The sequence below is a fragment of the Paraphaeosphaeria sporulosa genome (assembly GCF_001642045.1).
Source record: "Paraphaeosphaeria sporulosa strain AP3s5-JAC2a unplaced genomic scaffold CC84scaffold_2, whole genome shotgun sequence".
Classification (NCBI taxonomy): domain Eukaryota; kingdom Fungi; phylum Ascomycota; class Dothideomycetes; order Pleosporales; family Didymosphaeriaceae; genus Paraphaeosphaeria; species Paraphaeosphaeria sporulosa.
Window position 1 is genome coordinate 3,049,698 of NW_017253361.1, and position 24,300 is coordinate 3,073,997.

Genomic DNA, 24,300 nt, shown 5'->3' on the forward strand with positions numbered 1-24,300 from the left:
TAGAATCGAGGTGTACAGCTGCCAACGTGAAAACCGATCTATTCAGAATCCACCATGGGCAGCCCCGATGGTCGGTTTCTCAATTGCCTATGAATGAGCTTTCCTTTTGTGAGCTTGAGTTTAAATATACTTGGACAGTTCACCTCTTATCCCTTTGAAAGCTCTGGGGTAAGTCAAATGGTCATGGAGCAAACAAAGAGTAAGCTTCTTGATCTCTGGCTGTACGAAGGGTGCCGTAACCGTTCATATACTCAAGGACGCGGCCTTATCTTTTTTTTCTTTTTTTTCTTTTTTCCCCACCAAAAGCTGTTCGCGAGAAGCACCGTCCCTCGCTATAGGCGTGGGGCAAGACCAAACATCATAAGTGATAGATGTAGATGCTGGGGCCCAAAACGCGTAAGAGGGCGCTGGGTCACGTGTGAGCACTGGGCCGTGATAGGCTAGCGCGGTTTGTCGCGCTGCGCGACTTCACGATTTACAGCCTGCGCGTCCAGCACCGCAGCTCTACGTCAGCACGTCGACTCTGCGCAATTCCCGCGGTCAACATGTACGTCGCCCCATTGCAAAGCGATGCGCTTTGTAGATTTCAAGACTAACAGGGTATTCACAGGGAGGCCTTCAACGACATCTACCTAAACCTCTCAAAGAAGCACGGCGTGACTCGTTTCGCAGAGTCCGGCTTTGGTTGGAAGCCCACAAGCGGTGGCGAGGGTGGCACATTCACGCTCGATGCGTCCAAGATCATATCGGCACAGTGGAGTCGCGCGGCGCGAGGGTGGGAGGTCAAGGTGCTCTCGCGAGACAGCAACGAGGGCATCATTCAGCTTGACGGCTTCAAGCAAGATGTATGGAGGCGATCCATTGCAACGCTGATCGCACGGCGGCGGCTGACAGCAGGCAGGATTATGAGCGCATCGCGAAGCTCTTCAAGGTCTGGTACAGCATAAACCTCGAGAGCAAGGAGCACGCGCTCCGCGGCTGGAACTGGGGCAAGGCCGAGTTTGGCAAGGCGGAGCTATCCTTCAACGTCGCAAACCGGCCTGCATTCGAGGTACCGTACAGCGAAATCTCAAACACGAACCTGGCGGGCAAAAACGAGGTGGCAGTCGACTTCTCGGCACCGACCGAGAACGGGCCCGACACCAACGGCACCCTCGGAGGCGCAAAATTCCGCGGCAAGAAGGCACTCGGCGCGAAAGACCAGCTGGTGGAGATGCGCTTCTACATCCCTGGCGTGGCGTCCAAGAAGGAGAAGAACGACGACGGCGAAGAGATCGAAGATGGTGAACAGGGTGAGGAACAGAACGCGGCAAACTTGTTCTATGAGACGCTCATAGAGAAGGCCGAGATCGGCGAGGTTGCTGGAGACACATTTGCTACTTTCCTGGAGATACTACATTTGACGCCTCGTGGACGTTTCGATATCGACATGTACGAGAACTCCTTCCGGTTGCGGGGAAAGACATATGACTACAAGATTCAATTCGACTCCATCAAGAAGTTCATGCTTCTCCCGAAGCCCGACGACATGCACTCCCTCATCGTCATTGGCCTGGACCCACCGCTGCGGCAGGGTCAGACTCGGTACCCGTTCCTGGTCATGCAATTCAAGCGCGACGAAGAGGTCAACCTCGACCTGAACATGAAGGAGGACCTGCTCGAAACAAAGTACAAAGACAAACTGCAGTCGCACTACGAAGCCCCCATTTCAGTAGTCATATCCGATATTTTCCGTGGTTTAAGCGGGAAACGCATTACCAGGCCTTCGCGAGATTTCATCAGCCACCACGAGCAGTCTGGAGTGAAGTGTTCCATCAAAGCCAACGAGGGGCACCTGTTCTGCCTGGACAAAGCTTTCATGTTCGTCCCCAAACCGGCAACCTACATCAGCATGGACTCGATCGCATCGGTGACTATGTCTCGTGTTGGGGGAGCTATGGCTGCAAGTCGCACCTTTGACATCACATTCACCATGAAGAACGGTCAGAACGAGCATCAGTTCTCAAACATCAATCGGTATGTTAATCCGACCATGGCGCTGATCCCTGCATGACTGACACGTGCTACAGTGAGGAGCAGCAACCGTTAGAGAACTTCTTCCGAGCGAAAGGCATCAAGACCAAAAATGAGATGGCGGATGATGTAAGTGACCCCGACCGTGGCCACCACGTGTGCACAACGACACTAACGGGAGAACCCTAGTCCGGAGCCATTCTTGCGGCAGCACTGCAAGACGAAGACCTTGCCTCTAGTGACGGCGAAGTCGCCAATCGTGGTAGTGCGGACGAGGATGATGAGAGCGTCGACGAAGACTTCAAAACTGAATCTGAATCGGAGGTCGGCGAGGAGTTTGATGAAAATCACGAGAGCAGCGGTAGCGATAGCGACGAGGAAATGGCAGATGCAGACGCAGGCGGCGACAGCGACGGGCCGGCCGAGGAAGAAATGGCGGAACGGCCGAAGAAGAAGCAAAAGATGGCAAAATGATGGTCTGACAGCGGCGATGACGATGTTTCGCTGATAATTCGGTAGAACTTCTAGAGGGCTTCGATTCGAAAACGATGAGGATGTCGGAAGCTGCGATTGGATGGGTATGCACATGCGCCGATGATGGTGTGGTGGCAGAGGAGCTTTCACAACAGCTGGAGACAACTCCGGGCGGCTCTGCTAGATGTGGCTTGAAACCAGGCTCCCTGGCCTCACGCATCTCGCAAAAAGGGGCCGCCCTGGCCTCAAGGATCAGTTTGGAACGCTAGGGAAGGGCTTGAAGTAGCGGTAAATGCTATCGGTGATATTCCGGCGTCTTCCCACGTGCATATTTTTCGCTAAGGCTGCATACACGGCGCCAGCTCGGTCTTGAATCGAAATCTGCGCTCGCGCCACCCGTGCGCAATTGGATCCGTGTGGCACATGCTCGCATGCTTGCAACCTCCCCAGATGACACAGGGCGAGTGCGATTCAGCTTGACAGGACCTTGCACGCTAGCCATGCAATCGCCGCCGCAGCCACTGCAAGCTGGCGCGTTGCTAAAGGATGTGAAGGTGGACCCTTAGCGCGAACCATACAGGGACCCCGCATTCACCAAGCAGCGCAAGATTGCAACGACACCATAACCATGTCCTCCTACATATACCACGCGCGTGCCACCCGCCGCGCGGACCCAGTAGATAAGAAGTAGCGAGTGTTCCACATCACTGCTGGCCCACCCTACACAACAGCTACCACTATGCGTTCACGAACAGGATGGTAAGTCCAACCTCCTACTCACCATACAGCAATGCTAATCCTCTGCACAGTTTGACATGTCGTCAGCGCAAGCTCAAGTGCGACGAGAAGAAGCCTATTTGTTCACAATGCTGCAAAGCTTCGAGAGAATGCGTACCTAGCTCTGGCATCGTCTTTCGCCATCAACATAACGCTTCAATGAATGGCGAGGACTCAGGTGACGACAACTCGCTCAAGGGCTTCTACGCATACCGGAATACCTTCGACGAGGAAACCATCTGGCTCGACATACCTCGGAATGGTAAATTCCCCACATCCCGACGATGGGATCTCCAGCTTACTGATGACCTGTTAGTCACCTTCATCAACACAACCAATCCTTATTTGGATCCAGACTTCGACAACATGTCAATCGGTTCTGCGGATTCTCCTTCATCGTTTGAGCCACGGTCGGTGACCTCGTGGCCAGCTCATAATAAGTTCTCTACCGCAACCAGCACGCCGATCTCGGGGCCCTTGCACAATCCGCCAATGTGCTACACTCCAGAGCTGGAGGCCCTCCCCGCTCTTGACACACCATCGATGCTGCAATCACCACCAACCTCATCCGTAGGAACACCCATTTCACCGCCACTCGCACTCGCCACTCATTTCCGACCAATGCTTCATCATTCGCTCTCCATGACACCACCACCCATCGACCCCCAATTAGCATCGCCGATGAGCCAACTCCCCGATCAGATCCCTCGCTCTAGCTCGATGTCAACAAGCCGGAGAACACCGTCTTGCACCAGCTACATGTCCGACCGTGACTACGAAACTGCCCATCTTCTACGGTGGTTCTCGGAAGGGCCTGGGTATTGGATGGATCTCTTTGACTTAGGTACATATTTTTCTTCATATGTCCCAGTCAAAGCCCAGGAAAACCTCCTCCTCAAGTACGCTGCTCTTGCTTACTCAGCCAAGGCCCTGGGACGCGTCCAAGGCCGTAAAACTGTTATGGGTGGCGGTGTAGCACGACAGTCGCAAATGGAGATATACCCAGACACTCAACTAGTGGACTGGTCTCACAAAGCTACGCAGTACTATGACATGGCGGTTTCGCTTCTCCTGAAGGCACTCAAAGCCAATGCGTTGTCCTCGCCGGATTCGGACTCAGATGGCGGCGACTCGTCTTACGGCCCCGACGATCGTTCCCCGGGACGTCGGCGAACATCCGGAAGTAATGCAGCTGGGTTAAGCACCGACGAACTCTTGGCCGCTTCCGCAATCCTCTGTGTCTATGAGTTTCTTGACGGTTCTGACAAGGAGTGGACACGTCATCTCAAAGGTGCCAAGTCCCTTTTAGTCGTCGCCCAGGAACGCCTGTCGCCGATGCGGACGATGGCGGCGGATCCTATCACCTCTTCTGCCAATTTTGGACTCGTCTCCAAAGCGCGGAGAGCTACCTTCTGGAACATCGCTAGACAGGACATGCTCGCAGCTTGTAAGTCTCGTCTGAACTAGACGCGAGATCTCGACTAACTGTGCTAGATATCAACAAGACACGGACAAGACTTGATACCGAAGATCTCTCCTTGTGGCGAGAATTCGGCCTTCTTCTCAACGACGATGGCTTCATCGTTCCTAACAATGCTGTAGAGAGCGCCTATTCCGATGGAGACAACATGATGAAGGAAGATCTCATCTGCAACTCCTTAGTATGGCTTATGGGAAAGCTCGTCAACTTCATGGCGTACGGCGACAGCTTCGGCGAGGACTGCCAGTCTACCTGGGCTGGCGTCTCCCAGAAAACGCTACTCGATTACTGGACTGCGATCCAGCGACAATTCCAGATATGGTACGACAGCCTGCCAACCACCTTCAAACCTTCTGCCAGAGTTGATCCCCGACCTGCGAACGTATTCGGCGAACCCAATGTGCTCTTCCCTGAGATTTGGTATAGCATCCCCATGTGCGCATCGACCATGCAGTATTACCACATGAGTCAGATCCAGCTGTTCATGAATAAGCCTCACCAGACCACCCAGGGAGCTACCAACGTATACGAACGCCTCAACTCTTACCAGTCCGTCCTGGACGCCTGCCAGAAGCACAGCCGTGAGATTGTTGGTATCTCGCTAGGCCGCCCCGACGATGCTGTTCGCATCCATTCCGTACAGCCCTTGTTCACTGCTGGACAGTGCTTGGGCGACATCGGGGAACGCCAGGTAGTCCTTGGCCTGCTTCGCGGTGTTGAATCCGACATTGGCTGGGCGACCGAGTACCGCGCGCGCCAGCTTCTTGAACAGTGGCATTGGGAGGATAGTGATCAGACACTGGTCACTTGAGGATGATCGCCGACTGGGGTCGAACCGGATCGACCCAGATCGATCTTCAGTACGGATAACAGTCCACAAGAGGACACTCCTCCGACGCCTCCAACCAACTTCCATCACAACGTCGTCCACAGGACGCAGCACCGAACGGCAACGACCAGCATTTATACTGCGATCGGAATACTTGACTGCGTCGAGTCAAGCGGTGGATCGTGACTCCGACCACCGCGGGCCTCGGAGCACTTTCAGCCTTTGTGGGTCTTCGTACGATGACTACACTCTGGCATTGGCGGGGAATCTCTAACTAAAGTAGAGTTCCACGGGCTCGACCTCTCGGGGTTGGACATGCATCAAACATAGAGGAGGAACAAGAGAGGCACATATCACGGTAGCGTAAAATAGCACGCATAGCATTGGGAGGGAAAAGGAACACATTCACATGATACCACCAATATGCAGTCATCACATAGACATCATACATTTGTTCTCGTCTTTCACCGTCTCACTTGCCAGCCCAGCAGCTCATTCGATCTTCCACAGCAGTTTCGATGAACACAATCACCTTCGCATCGCGCGCGTTGCGCGTCCCCTTCCAACCTGCACACGCTGCCCACCGCCCAGCAAGTCGCCAGCCCTGGATCCTTCGCGGCGCCCTCCTCAGGCACGCAGACGGCCGGTCGCCCTCGCGCATAAGTGTGACCTAGCGCGCTGCACCCTCTAAAACCGCATGCGTTAGAACGTGCGTGGAATCGGCGCAAGGACCCGGCCATAGACGGGTTGCAAAGATCTGCCACATCGGCGGAAAAGATCAGCGGCCTTGGCTCGCGTGCGCTGCTGCCCAGCGACTACAGCGCGTAATGAAAGCCGTCGCCACCTGCACAGATGCTGAAGATGGATGCACCCATGTGCGCACTGGTCGTCGTTGAGGGTGGCACCCACGTGCGGCGCACAACGTGGCGCAGGGGTGTGGGACATGGGGTCGTAGCTGCGCATCCGAGAGCCGATGTTCTAGTGGCAGGCGGTGATGTTCTAACCAGTCCTCGACTGTTCTACTGCGATGTGTCAAAGGTGGGCCGTTTTCACGAAGTTAGTTATCGCGTCGCGTGTGGTTATCTTGGTGGGTTGGCCTGCCTGCAGCTGGCGGGTCACGCGATGAGGAGTGGGGTCCTCTGAAAACACTTGACCAGGGTGCGAGGGACGGTCCGCTTGGGGATGAACGATTCGATAGTTATGAGCAGTTCTCGGCAGCATGTTCGCGAGAGCTTTTGCCTCTAGCTTTACGGTTTTACAGCTCACTGAGCGACCTCAGTGCCCGCCAGAGAGTCTCGCAAGCATGCTGCCGTGCTATCTAGAAGGGTCTCGGAGCTACAAGCTGTACCATGGGTCATCGAACATGGGATCTATGGTGCCTCAACTCTCAAATTGTATTCAAGGGATGCCATGTTTCCATCCCTTCACCGCTCCAAACATGATGCATCTACGTGACCAGGACATATCTTGGCTCAAGCTCAAGCTCAACCGTCAGGCCTGCTTTTCAAACACAAACCATTACTATGATCCGGTGCAAGGAAAGGGAACTATCACCCATTCGCGTTAGCGGACGCCTCGAAACGAGACCTGCAGATCCATTTAGACGCGCATTAGGGCTGCTCACTCACCGGTTCTTGGGGCCTTCTAGCGTCGTGTGCCGAACGCGCGCCGTATGCGCATCGGCCTGACAGAGTCGTTTCGTCTGGCCCCTGCGGGAGCTGCGAGCACGTGCCAATTGGCCTGCAGACGCGTCCGTCCAGTGAATTTAGCAGCATGAGAGTAGGTTGAACGTCGGTGCGATGTGCGCAAGCCCTTACCGTGCGCACGCACCGTTCTCCTCGCATAAGCTCAACACCAAGAGTGCTGTGGAATCCATCGGTGAGGTGTCCGGCGCAGAGGGGTTGCGCGCACTACACGCCCGCCGCATTGAACAGCCATCGAGAAGTCAAATTGTCGATTTGCCTCTCATCGAAGATTATTGATGGGCACCAGTGGCAAGAAATATTGGTGGCAGTCGTTCTCCTTTGCCTTCGCCATGTGCGAAAAACGTGTCCGGAGTGGCAACGTACAGCATGCAGTCACGGCGCTCAGCGCGGACAGCGATGCCCTGTGTTCGTGCGGTGAAGTTTGCCAGCGTGGAATTACGGCGGAAATGTATCGTCGGCCGTCTGGGACGGCTATCACCAAGCAGCTGCTAATATGACTCAGCTGCACATGCGGAACGGGCAGTCGGACCTGTCAATTGTCTGAACACAGCTAACGTGATTTCCTCGGAGTAGTTGGAGCTCGTTATGTCATCGTACCCGACGACAATCGACATCAGCTCATGGTTGTACTTCACGTTAGTCCACCGAAAGCTACCTTGAGAAGTCGTTCAGCTAAAGGACACTGAGGTCAGCCACAAACGGGTTGAAGGTCAAGATCTGGTATGAAGCACCGGCATGCATCCGAATGAGAACATCGCCGTTTGATTGAGAACATCGCCGTTTGATTGAGGAATCCACGTCGGCGAGTGCCCGAGCATAGCGGCCGGCGAGCGTCCGTCCGGGGAACATTCGATGGGATCTGCTCGCCGATGCAAATCTCTCCGATACAGCCACCCCGAGTTACAAATTTCGAATGCACACCTGCATACATCTAAAGCAAGGAGCGTTCGGAAGGTGATGATTCGGGAACGTAACAATTACCTAAGGACTGACGAAAAGAGAACAATGGTCAATGCGATGCTTGTCCTGCTGTCGCCGCGTCCGAAACAACAAAAATTTCAGCCGTTGATGTTGATTGACATTGGGCAGATATATTGCAGGGGGTGGAGTCATCGGCGGTCGTAACCGAGGCAGCACTGATCAGGTAACTGCAAGGAAGCATCTGTAGAGCGGGTCCGCACGTTGCGCATCGAGTATATGAGCACTGATTGGTGCTGGACAATGATTAAATGCAGATCTTGACAGATGAGGCTGTCGAGTTGCCAGGGTCGTGAACAGGGTCGCGGAGGAAGCGGAATGCTGAGCGAGGCAAGCCGACCCTCACAGGCGGTAAGCAGGCCGCACAATTGTGTGATCGGTGTGATCGAGATTCGAAACACCTCCTGGCACGGTGAGTTACGTGTCAGTCTTACGAAGCTGCCAGCCGCAGATCGTAGAACCGTAACGCGGCACAGCCAAAAGCCTCTGACGCGTCGGGCGCTCCCCTCCCCGAGTCTAGAACTTTGCCAAGACGAACTGCGGTTCTCCTCACGACCACGTTGTTGGAACTCCACTCATAACTCCAGGAGCAGCGGACAGATATCTTGTCACCTGCGTGGTTTTTTCGACGGTCTGGTGGTCTGCTCGACGGTCTGCATGCATGCTGAGGCGCCCCAGCGATGGAAGCGTGAAACCGAAACTGGCCAGGAGCAAGCTTGAATTCACAATCAATAGTCTACATGTCAGTAAGGCACTAAATCTACAGCTAGGACCACATAGGCAAGAATGTCGGGCTCGGTCGGACTATCCATTGTCCGCCGCCGAGGTCCCACTGAAGACGAAGTGAGGGTGGGGGGATATGCACGCACGGAAAAGCTCCGCACGTGCGTCCATCGAGGGACAAGCGTTCCAGCTTCCAGCCGCGTCCCATGGCTCACGGTAATACGCAGACAATAACAGTGTTTCTAGTGGTCCTCGTGGTGGTTGTAGTCGAAGGACTCGTCATCGCTCCTTGCCTTCTTCCTAGAAGCCCTCTTTCGATTGGCGGGAAGCTTTCCGTTCTTGAAGCCCAGCCTACGAAGCTCACGCGGGTCTCTCCACCAGTTTAGGTCACCATTACCATCGAAACTCGGGTCGATTCCCCGTGCAAGCCCCCCAGGACACGCTGTAACAAGCTCAAGCTTGTCCTTTCCCAAACGCTCTCCCCTGTAGCCAGTTAGCTGTGGTCGCGATTGCGGCGACAATGGGAACGAGGCTCACTCATCGTCCCATAGCTTTTTCCCTTCGGCAAGCATCGTGCTCTCGGGACTCTGTGAGACACCGCCAAAGATCGCATACTTGCGATATGCTAGAGATCGTACCTCATCTTCATCGAAGAGTTTGGTGGTGTTCTTATCTGAATGGTGGGGTACATGGTCAGTGAAGTATTCGAAGACAAACTGCTCTGAGTTGAAGCAGGCTTTCTACTATTTCCGAATCGTTCAGACATGCGTAGCAGCATAAGTGCTCACTTCGTACCCTGGCAAACTTACAGAGAGGATTTTTCCGAGGGTGATGCGGTAGACATGCCAGCTCATTCGGTTTCAGCGTGTAATACTGGCCCGCGTCGCTTTGTGTGATGGATTCCCCAGGCTCCTCAGCCAGAGTTGCACCAGTGAAGTTGTGGGTCGTACAGTAGTCTTCCCATTGCTTCTTCCTATGCTCCTTCTGCTCCTTCTCTTCCTGCTTCTTCGTCTTCTCTGCGATGGTCTTCTTTTTCTTATCCTCACATTCTTTGTCCTTGACGGCCTTTATTACAGCCTTGTCCTCCGCCTGACGCTTCTTATCTGCTGCCTCACGAGCCTTTTTCACTTCCTTTGCTTTCTGCTTCGCGATCTTCTCCTCCTCTTTGCGCTTCTTTTTTGTTGCGTCGCGGACCTGCTCTGCTTTCCTTGCTTTCTCCTTGTAGCTTTCGGCCTCCTTGACTGTAGCGTCGTCTGCTGCTGAGATAGGTTCTCGGCGGCGTCTCTTGTTAGGTGGAGATTCAGGAGTAGATATGCTGGTAGCATGCTTCGATGCGTCCGCATGTGTGCGCTGGCGTTTCGTGCGTTCCGGGGCCTCTTCGTGATCCTGTGCATCGGCAACGACGTCACCTGCAGGTGTGTCCTGTTCGGCAGCCATCTTAACGTAGCGATGGAATCAAAGAATGGTTGCAATGATGCCACTAGTGATACAACGAAGAAGATGCAGAAGAGGAAATGTTTAGGGAGATGTCACAGGCAGGATGTCGTTTCTCGTCTTCCAAGATTTCCCTCACAAAGCCTACACGGGCCGTGCGCAGCCTATACCTGCATCCTCATGATTCCTTTATCCTAAAAGGCACACTTTGAATCACTCTACACGTATTACCGCCTCAGGATAACTCTATGCCTTTTATGCTACCTTTCTGAAACGATAGTCCTTTTATTACAATCCGCCTGATGATGCATCTCCTTTCGTCCATCATTATCGCCCATGATTGGACCTAAAATATACGGGTGGCAGCAAAGATAAATAGTTTGTTGATAATGTGCAAGGGTACTGCAAATAGGTAGGAGGACAGGTTATGCGGTATATATTTGGCTTCGAAAAAGGAGGACTCAATGACGTCTAGAGCGTGGGCTGGGTGTGAATTCAGAAGCCCATCCGCCCCACAGAGTCGCGATACCGTCCTCGGGGATCTTTAGCCGTGATGCAGTGGGTTGCTACCACGTTGCACGGCATTGATGCAAGAACATGGGACGAGTGGGCCGCTGTTCCACAGGAGCGTCTGCTCCCCACCAAACTAAGATTCCAGGATCCGTGTTAAACTCGACAGTGCGCTTCACGGCTGCAGGCAAGCGGAATTATACTGGGCAGAGCTTCGCTATGTAACGTGACACTGATAGCTTTCTTACATACGTTCTCACTCATTGATCACCATTATTCCACGCTCATACAAGCCTGAGATCAAGCTAATCCCCCGCTTCACGTCTCGCACCATCGTACTACTACTACAAAAGTAAGAGCCCTGGAAGAGGGTCTCCAATCCCTTTTCTTCGGACCATTGCGCTGCCTGGTACACAATGTAAGTGCTTCGGCCGAAAGTAATTTCAGTTGCTGGAGGAGTCGGACTTACCCAGCTCGGGGCCGTACAGTCACAAGCGATTCTTTCAGCTTCTGAATCGCTGTTGGGACTGCAAAGTGGACGGCCTTTGCTAATTTTCATCAGCTCGAGCGCGGAAGGATGGCCCGCCATCAATAGTGTGCCCTCAGAATCTACCTAAGATTTGAAAGCGAGTTAGCTTGGATCTGTGTCTGCCTAGGGGCGACTACATACGCTCAAATTATCGACAGCTGCTGGTGTTCTAAACATTCCCTTAAAATTCAAGCTATGATCAAGCTGCATGCCGTACAGATACAGGCCAGGTTTAGATGATGAGGCTACGGCTAACGTCGTAGAGTTCAGTCTCGCAATTCCGTTGGCGAACGGAACCCGGGCCACTACTTGTGCACCTTCCGTTCTATTGAGATCAATGTGCACTATAGTGCCACCAGGGAGGCCTGAAAACGTCTCAAACTTCGACAGCACCGGGGAGACGCGAGAACGGAACATGTGGTCGTTCGTGACGTATAGACTTCCGTCGCCAACTGATTCAATAGAATTGGGAGCGTGCAGCAGTGGATGAGTGATCGTTTTGATGTCAATGAGCGTGTTTGCCTCTAGCCGGAATGTCTCGATGCAAGAGCCGCTCTGGGCGTGATTGACCACGTACAATATGGAGGTTTCCTTGTCCAGATCCATACCTGGGGGTGCAGAGTCAGCATATGTTTCTAACATCTGGGGTCACTTGCCTATCGGATGGAAATCGCCTTCATGGGGGAAGTCGTTGAAAGCGAGCTGCTTAATAGAATCGTTCGACCCGAGCTCTGTGCTTGTATAATCATACAGCCACAGACTCCCGCTTGTGAGGTTTTCATCAGGGCGAAAAGTGCCCATGACAGTGTTCCATCGGTCTCTGCCGGGGTCGCAAGATAATATAGCAACGCCTCGGACTTCGCTCAACAGCAGATCCTCGCAGTTTCGGAAGTCGTGGGTATCGCGAAATTTGATTTCATGGCCTTTGAATATGTTGATTGGCTCGTAGTGTCCCGGTCGATTCCTTACGATTGTGGAGAGAGCTAGGTACCTGTCATAACAATAGGGCCCAAGGACAGCGATGGCTAGCGTGGACTACCATCGCGGTGAATTAGCGCGCGAAGTTCGTCGCTCAACCGTAGCACATGCTGTTCACGTACCAAAGCGATTTTCGTGGTAGCGGCCATTATTTCAGCACTTGTATGTGTAGAGTTGTACCAATCTCGGGGTTGAAGAGAAATACTCGTACCTTTGGGTGTGCCTTGCGAAATGCGAAATCCTTAGCTGCTGAGAGAGATGCCGCCAAGGGCAGTAGTCCTTGATGCTGACGAGCACACACGTACGTGCATCGAGACAACATCAGCTGTTTCGTGTGTTTCAATGGATATGGAACACACTTCTCGCCACTCGGTTTTGATGTGGTCTCTTCCATTAAACCAACCGCCTGCCTTGATAAAGATCGCCACCTGCCGCACATATACGGGGCCACGCCGTCGGAAGGCCACATTGTGTAGGACTTGGATTGATGAGAGACAAAATATCTATCTGAACTCAGATAGCATGTTGGCTCTGCCTTGCACCGCTCAATTAAAGACTTCGGCTAGAGCGTTCGCAATCCCCCTCTCTCTCTCACCTTCACTCCACGTCCTCTCCTCTTTCCCGGGGCGCATTAACACGTCGACACGTGTTCGACGCGAACGCGTCGCGATGGAAAGTCATTTTGCTCCCAACTCGCTTCGGCAGAGCTTTTGTGTCCCACTCTCCCTCAACTGAACACCCACACGCACTTTTCTCCCACACTTCGGCTGCTTTAACTTAAGTGTACCTGTTGTTACTTTCATTCTAGTATTTCGGTTTTTATCTTATTCAGTCTCCCTGTTGCGACACGATGGCAAGTGATGGCGCCTGGGAAGCTCTCAATGACGGGGTCATGGTGTTCGTGCCGACTGGGAACCGCGAGTCGAATATCCAAGATTCGTCTCCTGCCGACGGCATGATGCCACGCAAGTCAATTGACGACGATCTAAACGGTAAGTGCGGCAGTCTTCTACTTTATAGCATGTCTAATCAATACATGTAATAGGCCACATAAGCGGGCAGACCAGAGACGCTGTTCGCCCGCCACTGGCGGAAATCCCACATAATACCGTCCCCCATGATCGAGCGGACTCGCCCTCCACTATTCAAGGAGATTACCTTCGGGTCATTTTGACGCCCATGAGCTCAGTGTCAATATCGGACCCGGAATGGTACACTCAGCTGCAACGATATGCCAGCGGCGAAGGTCATTATCCACAGGATATCGCAGCCACTATGCAGTCATGCACACAGACTAGTGGCTATGATACAGACAGGACAGATCCTCTTCTTGATGACACCGAAACGCCTTGTCCACGAAGAACAATCGCCACAGTCCATCCAACGAGTGCCTCGTCAAACACTAGCTCCAGAAGACTGCAGCACCGCATAGCCATCCGGCAACCAACCTTCAGGTCTACATCCGTTTCAAGGAGGCGAGCACGTCGCGAAAGTAGAAGAGCACCCGAATATCCAGTGCGACATCCAAAGTGGACCAACGAGCAGCGTTACAACCTCGCGATCATCTTTAGATTTTTCGAGGCTGATACCGATAAACTGTGCCAGGTCTTCAACACAATGCACGGCTTGAACCTGGACACGAAGAAGCAAATCAAACCTCAGGAAAGGCATCTACGAGACAACATTGAGGCCTACCCTTTCTGCTTCGCGATCTACAACTGTCCCATCCAGGACCCCGCCGATACCTTCGCTTCCGATCGAGCAGCAGTCGAAGAGGTAGCCAAACAATTAGGTATCAAGCTGCAACGCCGTCAGAAAGAAGCCCACCCAATTTTAGGCTCTGCAAAGACCGCACGTTCAGAGATCACTAGAAATCGCTTTGACCGACTCGTTTTGAAGAAGCCATCCGACGCAGACAATGCTTCACTGGTCTGTAATCTGCAGCCACAAGTAAGGATGAAACAGATACGATTAGGCGGTATCGCCCTTCAGATTGCTGGTGTAGATGAGGTTGAAGTAGAGTTGGGAACCGATGAAGCGTATGCAAGTGACTTAGAAGAAGACCCAATCCCATTGTCGCCACGCACACCGCGACATCGCCCGCTACAACCCGCACATTCTGTTGCGTATAGAGTCTGGGATTCTCATTCGTAATTCCTCTTGTTTGTGAGATTCGGGAACGTGCTAATCAGTCGCAGCCACACAGTGTATGAAGAGAATGGGAGGGGATTTGTCGCTCGAGGACATTCGTGCTGGAACGGAGCCTTTGTAAAGCCACAGCCACCAGAAGGGGGAGCATTGGAGTTATTGAAGGTCATGACCAATGCGCACTTCCATCCCAAAGGTGCTGCATCTTTCTTCGTCGCGGTTACCACGGTAAGTATTATCCACATGCACTCTTTACGTATGGTAGTCTTATCTTAAACAGAGCCTGGCCCAAGTCTTGAAATATACGTTCGAAAAGAACATGCAGGATGCCCGCCTGGCAATAATCAACCTTGACCATCCTAGTTTGAAAGAAGAACACAAGGTTTACAAAGCGTCAGAATGGCTTTCGCGTCTAAAACGACAGGAACAGGCCAAGTGGCGCTACAAGGGGCTTACAGAACTTATCGTGAGTCCGAAGTACCTTGGGTTGTTCAACATTCATGATACTGACTGTGGTATAATAGTCTTGGGCCAGTATCCCCAACGAGGCAATCTTGCACATAGTCAATGTGTCCGAGCTCCTGGCCTTCGGACAAGAAGAACGAAATAGCAAGCTCCTCTCATTCGATACATTCATCCCTAAAGATAAGGGTGTCAAGAAGTCCACTCGAGTCATAGCACGAGAACTTAAGGACCGCAACACTAAGCTTACTGTTCAAGTGGCTACTACTATGGGGAGTTTCGCAAAGCTCTTGGGTTTGAATTCTCACTGTGCCAGCCATAAGCATATTTCGGACTTCTGTTCCGTCTTAGTTGACGGCTGGTCTATCTCGACTCCAGGAAACATACATACCAGGAGCTCGATCACGCAGTCATTCGCCATAGCCCTGGGCTCCAAGACCTTAGCACTCCAGGACGTCAGGGATGCTTTCATCACAGGCCTTGACAGGGGCGAATGGAATCTGGCATACTATGCAAGTCGCCGACGGCGCACAAGATGAGGTACTGGCTGGACTTGCTCTAATGCTGTAGACTCGCATCAATCAAGATTCTGGGGTTTGGAAGAGGGTGCGGCATCAACGCATCGCCTCTACCACGACAGCGAAGGTCAAACTAATGGTTCCCGTTCCCTCATCAAGACTAAGACAAATCCACTATACTGCGTGCTTCACTTCTTGTACGATACCACCTCCTTCCTGAAGTTAATACGACAAGCGCGTCTTGTCTTCGCTCCACAGAACAAGGATGTTAACGAGAATGCTTTTCTTATATGTGTGGATGTCAGCATCTTACCAAAAGACAAACACGGTATGGCTTAAAAACATGGGCTGGTTGTGAGAAGGCACTGAGGGTATGAGGTGCATTGTTGTGTCGTGAGGTCTGCAAAGTTATAGAATTGCACCCAGGAATAGCAATGAAGAAATACGCTCTCAATCGCTGGCACATCTCCAAATCACCGTAGTTCCGCTTAGCAACAAGATTACGTAGACCCCCATCCCTCGATCACATCACGCATCATCACACACACGGCAAACCCCAACAAGTATAGAACGCATATTCATTTCTCCAGCCCTCCATCCCGTAATCCCATCGTACATCCCCGCGCGCCTCGTCTCAGTTGCACGCAACCTTCCAGACGAAGCCAAAGATAAACCTGAACACTGAAAGAAAATGGAAAAATTAAGGAAAAGAGGATTGGTTGGTGTGATTGGTGTTGGTTAAACGACTGACGTGAAGAAAATTGCGCCCATCAGACCCTGGAGTGCCGCAAGAGATGAACCAAGAGAGCTCACAGAAGCATCGCCGTCGCCGTACCAAATCGCTAGCTGTTGCCATCGTCTTTAGCAGCCCGCACGCCCCCATCCGACCTTTTATATGTCTATATGAGAGTCGTAAGGTGCTCGACCGTAATTCGTGTCTTTTGAAGAAACCCGGCTGAATGACTTCCCTGACAGGAAGACTATCTTGAACACCGTTGCTGCTGCCTCTTTAACCGGGTCATAAGCGCAAGCGCCGCTCGAGCCATGACCAATGTCAGTATGCCAATGCAGTATGAGACAGCTAATCGTAGCATCCGTGCCGTAGTCGCGTGAACGTGTTCGAAAGAGACTGAAAAGTCGTGATGGTCGGTGGGGGTTGGGTGCCGAGAAAGGAAGGTGGGGAACGATATCGATTGATGCGGGGACGATTCTCGCTGAGCATGATTCGGCGTACGACTCGGGGAGGGCGTAACAATATAGCATCGTTTATCGACGCCCAAACCTGCTGCACGGGAAGTTCGTAATAATTCTGTGACATGGTGTGGACTACTTCTGGGATTTCTTGGTTCGAGGAGACATCGGTCTGCTGCCACCGAAGCTGGAGGGTACGTACTTCTGTTTCTTCTCCGCGGGTTTTAGGATCTGACAGATGTTAGCAGATGCATTGCGCAGGTGAGCTGAAGTAAAACTGACCTGGAAGGAGCAGAGCAGACTCTCGTCGACACTCATCATAGCACCTGCGTTGTCAAACTCGCCGCAATAATTTGGCGCACTGAACAGTGTGACAAGCTGGCGCTTCGAGAAGAACTCGTAACCGTCTTCTACGACCTGATGCGCGCGGCAGATGAGGTCCATGTCGTGCTTTTGTAGGAAGCGCGATACCACGTCTGGGCCAAACGTGAAACTGACACCTCTATCGTTCTCGCTCCACCCAGTGATGTCCTTGTCGGGATCGGACCACAGGAGATCGCACAGAAGACCACAATCCGGAATCTACGCGCAAGTCAGTATGAAGCCTTGACCAGGTAGAGACTGGCCATCTAGGGTAACTCACATCAGTTGGACGCATTACACGTCTGATCTGCTCCATCGAGTTCAGGTCGGGGCTCAGACCGCCGTGCATGGTGAAGATCTTCTCGTCGATGATAGCGGCAATGGGCAGGCAGTTGAAGCAGTCTGTGAAGGTCTTCCAAAGCTTGATGTTGTATCTTCGCTTGCACTCGTCGTAGAAACCGTAGATACGGTTAATGCTGGCGCACTCGTGGTTGCCGCGGAGAACGAAAAAATTCTCGGGGTACTTGATCTTGTATGCGAGGAGTAGGCAGATGGTCTCGAGGGATTGCTTGCCGCGGTCGACATAGTCGCCGAGGAAGAGGTAGTTTGCTTCAGGCGGGAAACCGCCGTACTCGAACAAGCGCAGTAGATCGTAATACTGTCCATGTATATCACCACAGATCTACTCACGTTGTCAGCAGAATGCCCGGAAGTCAATGTCGTGTGAAGAAAAGTTGTACTGACCTTTATGGGCGCCTCGAGCTCGAGGAGGATGGGCTGAGAGATGAAAATCTCACGAGCCTTGGTGCAAAGGTACCGGATCTCCGTCTCCAACAGCTGAACCTGCTTGCCGGGCCTGCTGCCGCGGACCTCCAACAGCCTATCTATGATAGAGTCCAAGTCCACCTCATTTTCCGCCATAGCTGTGACTTGCTACGGACTCGGGTGTGGTGATGGAAAAGCCTGCGGGCGAGGGTGTACCTCGCGCGGGGTGAGGGAGGGGAATGACGCGGGAGGTGGTTGTGTTGTGTTCCCTGCGGTGCGCGTCAGTGAGTTTGTTATGAAAAAGAGGCGTTAGGTCGCGGCGGAAAATCGCAGCCCGGCGACCGTTAGGCACGGACGCAGCGTCGCCGAGTCGTGGGCACGAGGCAGGAGGGACGTGCCCAGACGCTGCTACGGTGAATGGAGCGCTCAACATACCTCTGGACTGGACTCGCGAATGGAACACTGGGTTGAGGGGCGCTCGCGTGCAGAGGACAGCTCGAGGGCCGTCGAGGGTGGCAGTGCGGTATCGCCGGAAGCACGCGACGTTGTCGGCAGCTACGGGTCGAGCAGATCAATTGCAGATGTTGACTAGAAAGATACCTGAGGCTGCCCGGTTGCGGAGGGCGGGTGCGCGAGGGGCGAGGGCGCGAGAGGCGTTGTTGTCGAGGGAGGAGCCTGTCGGAGTGGGCTGCTGTGACTTCACCGCCTTTGTAGACGCTGTGGAGGCTGCTCGCGACGGAGTGCGCTGGGGGCTGCTTGGGCGGGCTTGATGCTGCGACGCTGGGCTGGGCTTGAGGGTGCAGGCAGATTGAGGTTGCGAGTTTGGGGGGCGATCGTGGGCGCTGTGGGCTCACTGAAGTTGGGCGAGGTTTGGTTTCGCGCTTCGGGCTTGCTTGGCAATTATGAACTAGGCCCTAAGGGCGGCGCTGGGACTCTAAGAGAAAACTGTGAATGCCGCAAAACACCACGAGCCAGTTTTGGCCGTATACACAATGCTAGAATATCGCACGTCGGACAGTCATCGTTCCTCGTCGTGACTCCATCGTGTCGCTGTCTCTCGTGATCCCCACCTGTTCGCTGTCGCATCAGACTTGCCCTTGCCCGCGCTCCCACGCCCGTCGATTCCAAGCTCACTCACTTACCATGCCACATTACACATGCTCGCAGAAAAACAGTGGAGCGATCAGCACTTGAACGCGTAAACCGGCTTCTCTCCTATCCCCTGCACCCTTTTTTTTCCCTCGGACGATTCAGATGATTGTTGTTCTTCTCAAACACGCAGTTCTAGCCCTCTGCACAGCCGCTTATGCCCCGTCCCAGCGGCGGCGCGCGACCCATGGCTCTCTGCTAGGCACCTAGAGAACCCCCTAAGACATAGCTGCATCCAGCTGGACCCATCAAATTCCCTCACCTCGGCTCTTCACGCCCAAAATGCTGCACATATCCACCAGTTCTGGAGAATGCTTCTGTATACAATATGACGTCGCGAATCACGTGCACGGCTCTTCACCTGGGCACCGGCGTTGTATATACCCCTGTCGGCACTTGCATACGAGACGAGTCCCCCGCCAATCAGCACATGCTTACAAAGGATACACCTTGCATCCGAGCATACACCTTAAGCACTGGCACCCGCACTCGCATCATGCCAAACACACCGCTTATTATGTCTGACTAGGGGCTGCGTCTGGTTCATCACTCGCTTACAGGCGTGGCAGCCACCACTTCTGCTCATCTTGTTCAGGGAACCAGAATTCGTCTTGTTGATGTAAAAGGTCTACCAATCCGAGCGCTATCCACCACAACTCCAACTCCTCATTATGCACGAAACTAGATCCTTCGCAGCAAACAACGCCTGCCAGCTCTTATCTGTATTCCACTGCTCGTCGCAAAGGGGAGAGAGGCCGTTTAACATTGCATCCAACATATCAAAGGGAATACCGCAAACAGGAACGCCGGCAAATGATACAACCTTCGTGACCGCGAGGGTTCAAGAGAAACAAACAAGTACAATGCATCAACGACGTATTGAAATGCAGAAGATGCCAGCATAACTGTCCTTTTTGGGAAGAATGCCGCCAGCCAAACAAGCGCAGAAGAAGGCATGATTATCGATACAACGAGCGTGGTCTCGTCGCTCGAGAGAGGAAACTTGTTCACCCAACACCATGCGAGAACAAAGATCTAGATGACCGAAAAGAACTAGACGCAAAACATCTTCCACACATGACAACTCGAAAGAGTCTCAAGAGCGCATAAGATGTAAAAAGCAGACGGGGGTATCGCTAGGTTTCAAAAAGGGCCGCACAAAGTGCAGCTAGAAAGCAAAAAGCTTCCGGGGCAGTTTGTGTAGTGGCAGCTAGCCAAGTGTTCGTCCCCCAGAAACGATGCCTTGGCTAGGAGTGCGGGCCATGACTGGTCTAATGATGGGCGATGTGAAGCCACTGTGCGTAGAGGGAATGCTGGCCACTGATTTGGCATCCCAGCCTTCGTCGCCAAGGGCGCTCAGCCAGTTGTTGCCAAAGTCTTGTCGGAGGGCTTCAATCTTCCTCTTGTACAGGTCGCTGGTGACATCGAACTCTGGAGGGCTCGTGGCCTGCGTCGCAGTCCCGCTTGGAGCTTTCACTCCGGTGTCAAGCTGCGGAAGTGTTTTTGATGGGTCACCTGTACTGTTTTCGCTCTCGGGAGCCTCGAGACGTGGTGCAGATTCTGTCGATACGGTCGGTTTGGGCTTTGATAGATTGTCGTCCGTGCTGTAACTCGGAGGCGGAGTGACCTCGGTTGTCTGCAAGGCCTCCCCCTGCGTGAGCTCGACAATTCTTCGCTTGGGCACCTTCTTTTTCCTATGGGAGCCTTGTCCGCTCTTTCCACTCTTCGATCGATGAAGAGAGGTGCGTGGACCTTCGACCAGATCGGTAGCATCAAGGGCCTTCACAACCTTGGGCGGGGTGGGAGGCGGAGGCGTTTCGTCCTCTGGTGGAGGCTTCACCACAGGAACACTAGGAAGCTCCGGTACTCTGTCCACTAACTGCTTCCGTTCGCCGCTGCTTGGGAGCGTAGAGTCGATTTTGATATCTTCGCTGTAGCCTGGAGTCTTGCGGAAGAGGTTGAATATGGTGACCCTATAATTGCTATGAGTCTTACAGAAAGGGTTTCTGTGAACGAAAATCTCAGTAATATACGGTACTCCAGTGAGTCTGGCAACCTCTGTCGGGTCGGTCAGCTTGTTGTCCCGTAGGTCGACGCGCTCTAATGATAACAGTCGCTCGATGCCGGCCAGCGATGTCAACCGATTAGAACGAAGGTTAAGTGTCGTAATTGCAGGTAGCGGATTGCGGCCCAAAGAATGCAGGCTGCTTATCATACAGTTGGATAGGTTGAGTGCACGAAGGCAAGACAAAGTCGCAAGGCTATCCGGTATTTCCGCAAAGAGGTTAGCTGAGATATCGAGCGATTGCAGGGTATTCGCCAAAGGCACAAGACTGGTTGCTGGAATGTTGGTGAGAGCATTGTCAGCGAGACTCAAATGCCGAAGGAACCGCCATTTGGTCGATGGGAACCAGCCTAGTGAGAGAAGGTTGGAAGAGCTTCCACGTGGGGTAGTCGAGCGCACACTAGACCCTGAGCTACCAGATGAGCGGCGAATGTTAGGTGCGCTGTTCGTCCCGTAAACACGAGTCGACGAATGGCGAGAGCTAGCCGGTCTCGACGGCGAAACGCTGCGTTGCCGTTGCACAGAGGTCCTAGATCCATCTCGCAACAAAGTCGAGTTTCGTGGGCTAGTAGCTTGCTTGCCAGGTGCGGTAGGTGAGGATGGAGGTGACTCCGAACGTGCAAGCTGAGCATGCTTGCTGGCGGGACTGCCGGCTTGCCAAGGTATAGCAGGCGAGGAAGGTGTTTTGGCCGAACGACGGCGTCGCTTGTCCATGTCGTCGAGAACGATGTTGATAAGAAGGTCGGCAGGATCGTCAACACCAGCTCTCTTGACCGTGAGGCTGCGCAGGTTGTCCGCGAGGCGGTCCCATCCGTAGAATTGGCGGAAGTCAACATCGTAGATCTCAAGAGCCGTAACATTTTTGAATGCATGCAAGGGTACTGCGCTGTCGAACGGGAACTCCTCATATCCAGCAATAAGGCGAGCTTTGTGGTCAGGCGCGAGTCTCAGGCACGGAATTTTTGTGAAGGCAGAGTATAGATATTTGATATCCTCCTCAAGCTGCGCTTTCTGCTTTTCCTTTTTGGCGTCACTGTTGGATGACAAGCGAAGAGATGACCACAAAGAAGACATGCCAGACATCACGCTACGAATGCTGGAGACAGAGTGGATCGAGTCGCGATCAGAGGACCGTTGCTTGTTCCGCTGGGCCGTGCTGAGAAACGACACGTAGTTGGTCGGCGACGCATCAGTATGTATGTTCTCTAGGCGGACATTCATAGGTCCAACGGCTATGTTCAAATCCTCGAACCGGGATAGGAGGTAGAAGAGGTGATGCGGCGTAAGCGTGAGTTTCGCTGGCTTAAGTGTGGGCGAGGTGAAAGTCAGCGAGGGGAGAGATAGCGCGGCTGCCCACACGCTGGACGTGGAGGAAGAGCTGGTGCCCGTGGTGCCCGTGGGCGAGGAGACGGAGTTGCTCTGGCCATGGCGGGGCGCTTGCCGTTGCAGCTGCAGAGCATTTGCAAGTGCCTTTTCATGAGTCCGTACAAAGTACGCTAGATTCTACGCAGCTGTCAGCCAAAATCTTGAAAGCCACACCGCGCGGGGCTGCTCAACAGGGTCGTTCCACAGAACTGGCGGGGTCTGACTTCCTGAGTCTTTGACTCATGTCGAAGCTGTAACGCAATGCAGCAGACGGGCCATTCGCTATGTTTCGACCCGTGGTATGCAGTGCCCCGCGTTCAAAGTCAAAGCCCATACCTTTATGAAAATCTGTCCATCTTCTGTGTCCATGGTTCTTCGCTAGCAGACAACAACTGCATGTAGGGCCCGAGGCTTTTCAAGGGCAGGGGTCGCGAGATGGCCACGTTTGGCGGCTGTGGTGGGGTTCGAGGAAGGACTCGAGCGTGTGAAGAGGGGCGCGGCCGCGTTGCGTTTGTTATTCCGTGGAGGCGCGGGCGTTTTAGGGTCTGCAGCCGCCTGCAAGCCTGGGAGCGTCAGTAAAAGGCGCGTGCGTGGTTGGCGAGATTCTGTCTGGCATAGTAGACGGTTGTCGGAGGTGTATCCAAGCTGGTGGGGTAGGAAGAAATGCAGTAGGAAAAGCGAGTGACTAGGACGACGTCGAACCAGGGAACTACGTACCGTCGAGAGCCTCCCGCTGGCCTAGGGGACGGACCTAGGTGTCGAGCAACGGACGGCGGAGTGCCCAACTAATATGCAGCAGCGGCGCAGGGAGAGAAGCCCACTGGGCGGCAGGTGCTCGAAAAGAGCAGGCCAAGCGAAGCGCTGCGCGTGTCGACCAAAGAGAGGTGCAGCGATAGCGAGCGTCCAGGATAATGCAGCGGGCAAGGCCTTGCCGCACACACGCACAATCTGACGACTGCAGGGGGGATTGCCTGGCGGTGGCAGGCGTCGAAGACGTCGACAGCAGCAGCAGCAGCAGCAGCAACAACAACAGAGGAGGCCGACCAGGGCGGCGCGGGGAGTGGTCGTATGTAGAGAAATTAGATTGGCCCTGTTCCGAGCTGCGGGCCGCTCACGCTCAGACGGTTCGGAGTGGACTCGCGCAGAGAGGAAGGCGCGAACACACAACTCGAGTCTAGTCGAGTGAAGGGGCTCCAGACGAGTGCTACGGAGCCGCGGCGAACGAGCCAGGCAGATGCACGCTGCTGCTGCCAGCCTCACAGCGGCCTGGAGTCGTTCTGAGCAGTCGCTACAACCTAGCCCGCCTAGTCATGCGCCAACCACAGGCCTCGTCCGCGCCGCCGCAGCGCTGGAGGCGCTAGCAGCGTCCGCTCCCTGTCACAAACCGAGCAGAAATCCATCGCACTACAGCTCGCCTGCTCGACCGCTCGACCGCCCGCTGCCCGCGCGTCCCACCGAATGCTCAACGGGAAGCGCTCCTCACCACACCACCGTCGCGCTCGAACCCCCCCGGCGACGGTGCTCGTGGTGCTCGTGGTGCTCGGCAACCCTGCGCCGGCAGCGATGGGCACGCACAGACAGCAACTCCGGCGCGGCGTCGCCTCGGTGCAGACGTCGCGCAGCATGAGGTCGCCATGGGCCTCGCGTATGGTCAAGCTTCCCTGCACCCTCAAAGCCTTGGCCCGCGGCGCTAGCTAGTATCAATCTCCAATGTGGGACGGCAGCACACCTACAGGAGCGGTACGTGACGCCATTCTGCGCTGAGGAAGCGCAGAGAACCGTGAGCGCAGCCTAATAAGAGGGCCATCATCTTCAGCGTTGTAGTCCAGCGTGCCCGACGGAC

The 24,300-nt window shown here is 53.8% G+C and overlaps 9 protein-coding genes across 9 annotated transcripts; 5 read left to right on the forward strand and 4 right to left on the reverse strand.

Moving 5' to 3' along the window:
* Window positions 1-545: 545 nt before the first annotated feature.
* On the forward strand, window positions 546-2,487 carry CC84DRAFT_1213665 (SSrecog-domain-containing protein; the record flags this gene model as incomplete). The annotated part of the gene is made up of 5 exons (XM_018182560.1): window positions 546-551; window positions 600-845; window positions 902-2,016; window positions 2,070-2,142; window positions 2,203-2,487. 5 exons carry the CDS (start codon window positions 546-548, stop codon window positions 2,485-2,487), a joined length of 1,725 nt encoding a protein of 574 aa, XP_018040691.1.
* A 739-nt stretch (window positions 2,488-3,226) lies between these two features.
* Window positions 3,227-5,555, forward strand: CC84DRAFT_1172756 (uncharacterized protein; the record flags this gene model as incomplete). Its single annotated transcript, XM_018179998.1, has 3 exons — window positions 3,227-3,246; window positions 3,297-4,711; window positions 4,759-5,555. 3 exons carry the CDS (start codon window positions 3,227-3,229, stop codon window positions 5,553-5,555), a joined length of 2,232 nt encoding a protein of 743 aa, XP_018040692.1.
* A 2,812-nt stretch (window positions 5,556-8,367) lies between these two features.
* CC84DRAFT_479286 (uncharacterized protein) lies at window positions 8,368-9,239 on the forward strand. The gene has a single exon (XM_018186433.1). It carries the CDS (start codon window positions 8,525-8,527, stop codon window positions 8,975-8,977), a length of 453 nt encoding a protein of 150 aa, XP_018040693.1. The 5' UTR covers window positions 8,368-8,524; the 3' UTR covers window positions 8,978-9,239.
* On the reverse strand, window positions 8,758-10,417 carry CC84DRAFT_1202813 (uncharacterized protein; the record flags this gene model as incomplete). The annotated part of the gene is made up of 3 exons (XM_018181793.1): window positions 8,758-9,463; window positions 9,518-9,653; window positions 9,790-10,417. 3 exons carry the CDS (start codon window positions 10,415-10,417, stop codon window positions 9,223-9,225), a joined length of 1,005 nt encoding a protein of 334 aa, XP_018040694.1. The 3' UTR covers window positions 8,758-9,222.
* A 606-nt stretch (window positions 10,418-11,023) lies between these two features.
* Window positions 11,024-12,580, reverse strand: CC84DRAFT_1193818 (putative paraoxonase; the record flags this gene model as incomplete). The annotated part of the gene is made up of 5 exons (XM_018181325.1): window positions 11,024-11,330; window positions 11,394-11,537; window positions 11,595-12,061; window positions 12,110-12,488; window positions 12,554-12,580. 5 exons carry the CDS (start codon window positions 12,578-12,580, stop codon window positions 11,181-11,183), a joined length of 1,167 nt encoding a protein of 388 aa, XP_018040695.1. The 3' UTR covers window positions 11,024-11,180.
* An 895-nt stretch (window positions 12,581-13,475) lies between these two features.
* On the forward strand, window positions 13,476-14,741 carry CC84DRAFT_479775 (uncharacterized protein). The gene has a single exon (XM_018186436.1). The coding sequence runs from the start codon at window positions 13,611-13,613 to the stop codon at window positions 14,583-14,585; it is 975 nt and encodes a 324-aa protein (XP_018040696.1). The 5' UTR covers window positions 13,476-13,610; the 3' UTR covers window positions 14,586-14,741.
* On the forward strand, window positions 14,667-16,015 carry CC84DRAFT_479810 (uncharacterized protein). The gene is made up of 3 exons (XM_018186438.1): window positions 14,667-14,807; window positions 14,860-15,045; window positions 15,104-16,015. The coding sequence occupies exons 1-3, from the start codon at window positions 14,748-14,750 to the stop codon at window positions 15,578-15,580; spliced, it is 723 nt and encodes a 240-aa protein (XP_018040697.1). The 5' UTR covers window positions 14,667-14,747; the 3' UTR covers window positions 15,581-16,015.
* Window positions 16,016-16,874: 859 nt separating this feature from the next.
* CC84DRAFT_479800 (serine/threonine-protein phosphatase PP1) lies at window positions 16,875-18,423 on the reverse strand. Its single transcript, XM_018186437.1, has 5 exons — window positions 18,314-18,423; window positions 17,858-18,147; window positions 17,394-17,795; window positions 17,033-17,332; window positions 16,875-16,981 (listed from the first exon to the last, which is right to left on the reverse strand). The coding sequence occupies exons 2-5, from the start codon at window positions 18,032-18,034 to the stop codon at window positions 16,886-16,888; spliced, it is 975 nt and encodes a 324-aa protein (XP_018040698.1). The 5' UTR covers window positions 18,035-18,147; window positions 18,314-18,423; the 3' UTR covers window positions 16,875-16,885.
* A 1,687-nt stretch (window positions 18,424-20,110) lies between these two features.
* On the reverse strand, window positions 20,111-23,178 carry CC84DRAFT_479766 (uncharacterized protein). The gene is made up of 3 exons (XM_018186435.1): window positions 23,175-23,178; window positions 22,794-23,012; window positions 20,111-22,595 (listed from the first exon to the last, which is right to left on the reverse strand). The coding sequence occupies exons 2-3, from the start codon at window positions 22,824-22,826 to the stop codon at window positions 20,238-20,240; spliced, it is 2,391 nt and encodes a 796-aa protein (XP_018040699.1). The 5' UTR covers window positions 22,827-23,012; window positions 23,175-23,178; the 3' UTR covers window positions 20,111-20,237.
* Between the last annotated feature and the right edge of the window lie 1,122 nt (window positions 23,179-24,300).

Excerpts from the sequence above, each read along its gene's own strand:
- CC84DRAFT_479775 (XM_018186436.1), top strand. The coding sequence starts at position 13,611 with ATGAGCTCAGTGTCAATATCGGACCCGGAATGGTACACTCAGCTGCAA.
- CC84DRAFT_479286 (XM_018186433.1), top strand. The coding sequence starts at position 8,525 with ATGAGGCTGTCGAGTTGCCAGGGTCGTGAACAGGGTCGCGGAGGAAGC.
- CC84DRAFT_479766 (XM_018186435.1), bottom strand. The coding sequence starts at position 22,826 with ATGGACACAGAAGATGGACAGATTTTCATAAAG. Across the intron at positions 22,596-22,793 it reads ATGGACAGATTTTCATAAAG|AATCTAGCGTACTTTGTACG; the intron begins GTATGGGCTTTG and ends ACAGCTGCGTAG.
- CC84DRAFT_479800 (XM_018186437.1), bottom strand. The coding sequence starts at position 18,034 with ATGGCGGAAAATGAGGTGGACTTGGACTCTATCATAGATAGGCTGTTG. Across the intron at positions 17,333-17,393 it reads GTGTAATGCGTCCAACTGAT|ATTCCGGATTGTGGTCTTCT; the intron begins GTGAGTTACCCT and ends ACTTGCGCGTAG. Across the intron at positions 16,982-17,032 it reads GTCTGCTCTGCTCCTTCCAG|ATCCTAAAACCCGCGGAGAA; the intron begins GTCAGTTTTACT and ends AACATCTGTCAG.
- CC84DRAFT_479810 (XM_018186438.1), top strand. The coding sequence starts at position 14,748 with ATGACCAATGCGCACTTCCATCCCAAAGGTGCTGCATCTTTCTTCGTC. Across the intron at positions 14,808-14,859 it reads TCTTCGTCGCGGTTACCACG|AGCCTGGCCCAAGTCTTGAA; the intron begins GTAAGTATTATC and ends TATCTTAAACAG. Across the intron at positions 15,046-15,103 it reads AGGGGCTTACAGAACTTATC|TCTTGGGCCAGTATCCCCAA; the intron begins GTGAGTCCGAAG and ends GTGGTATAATAG.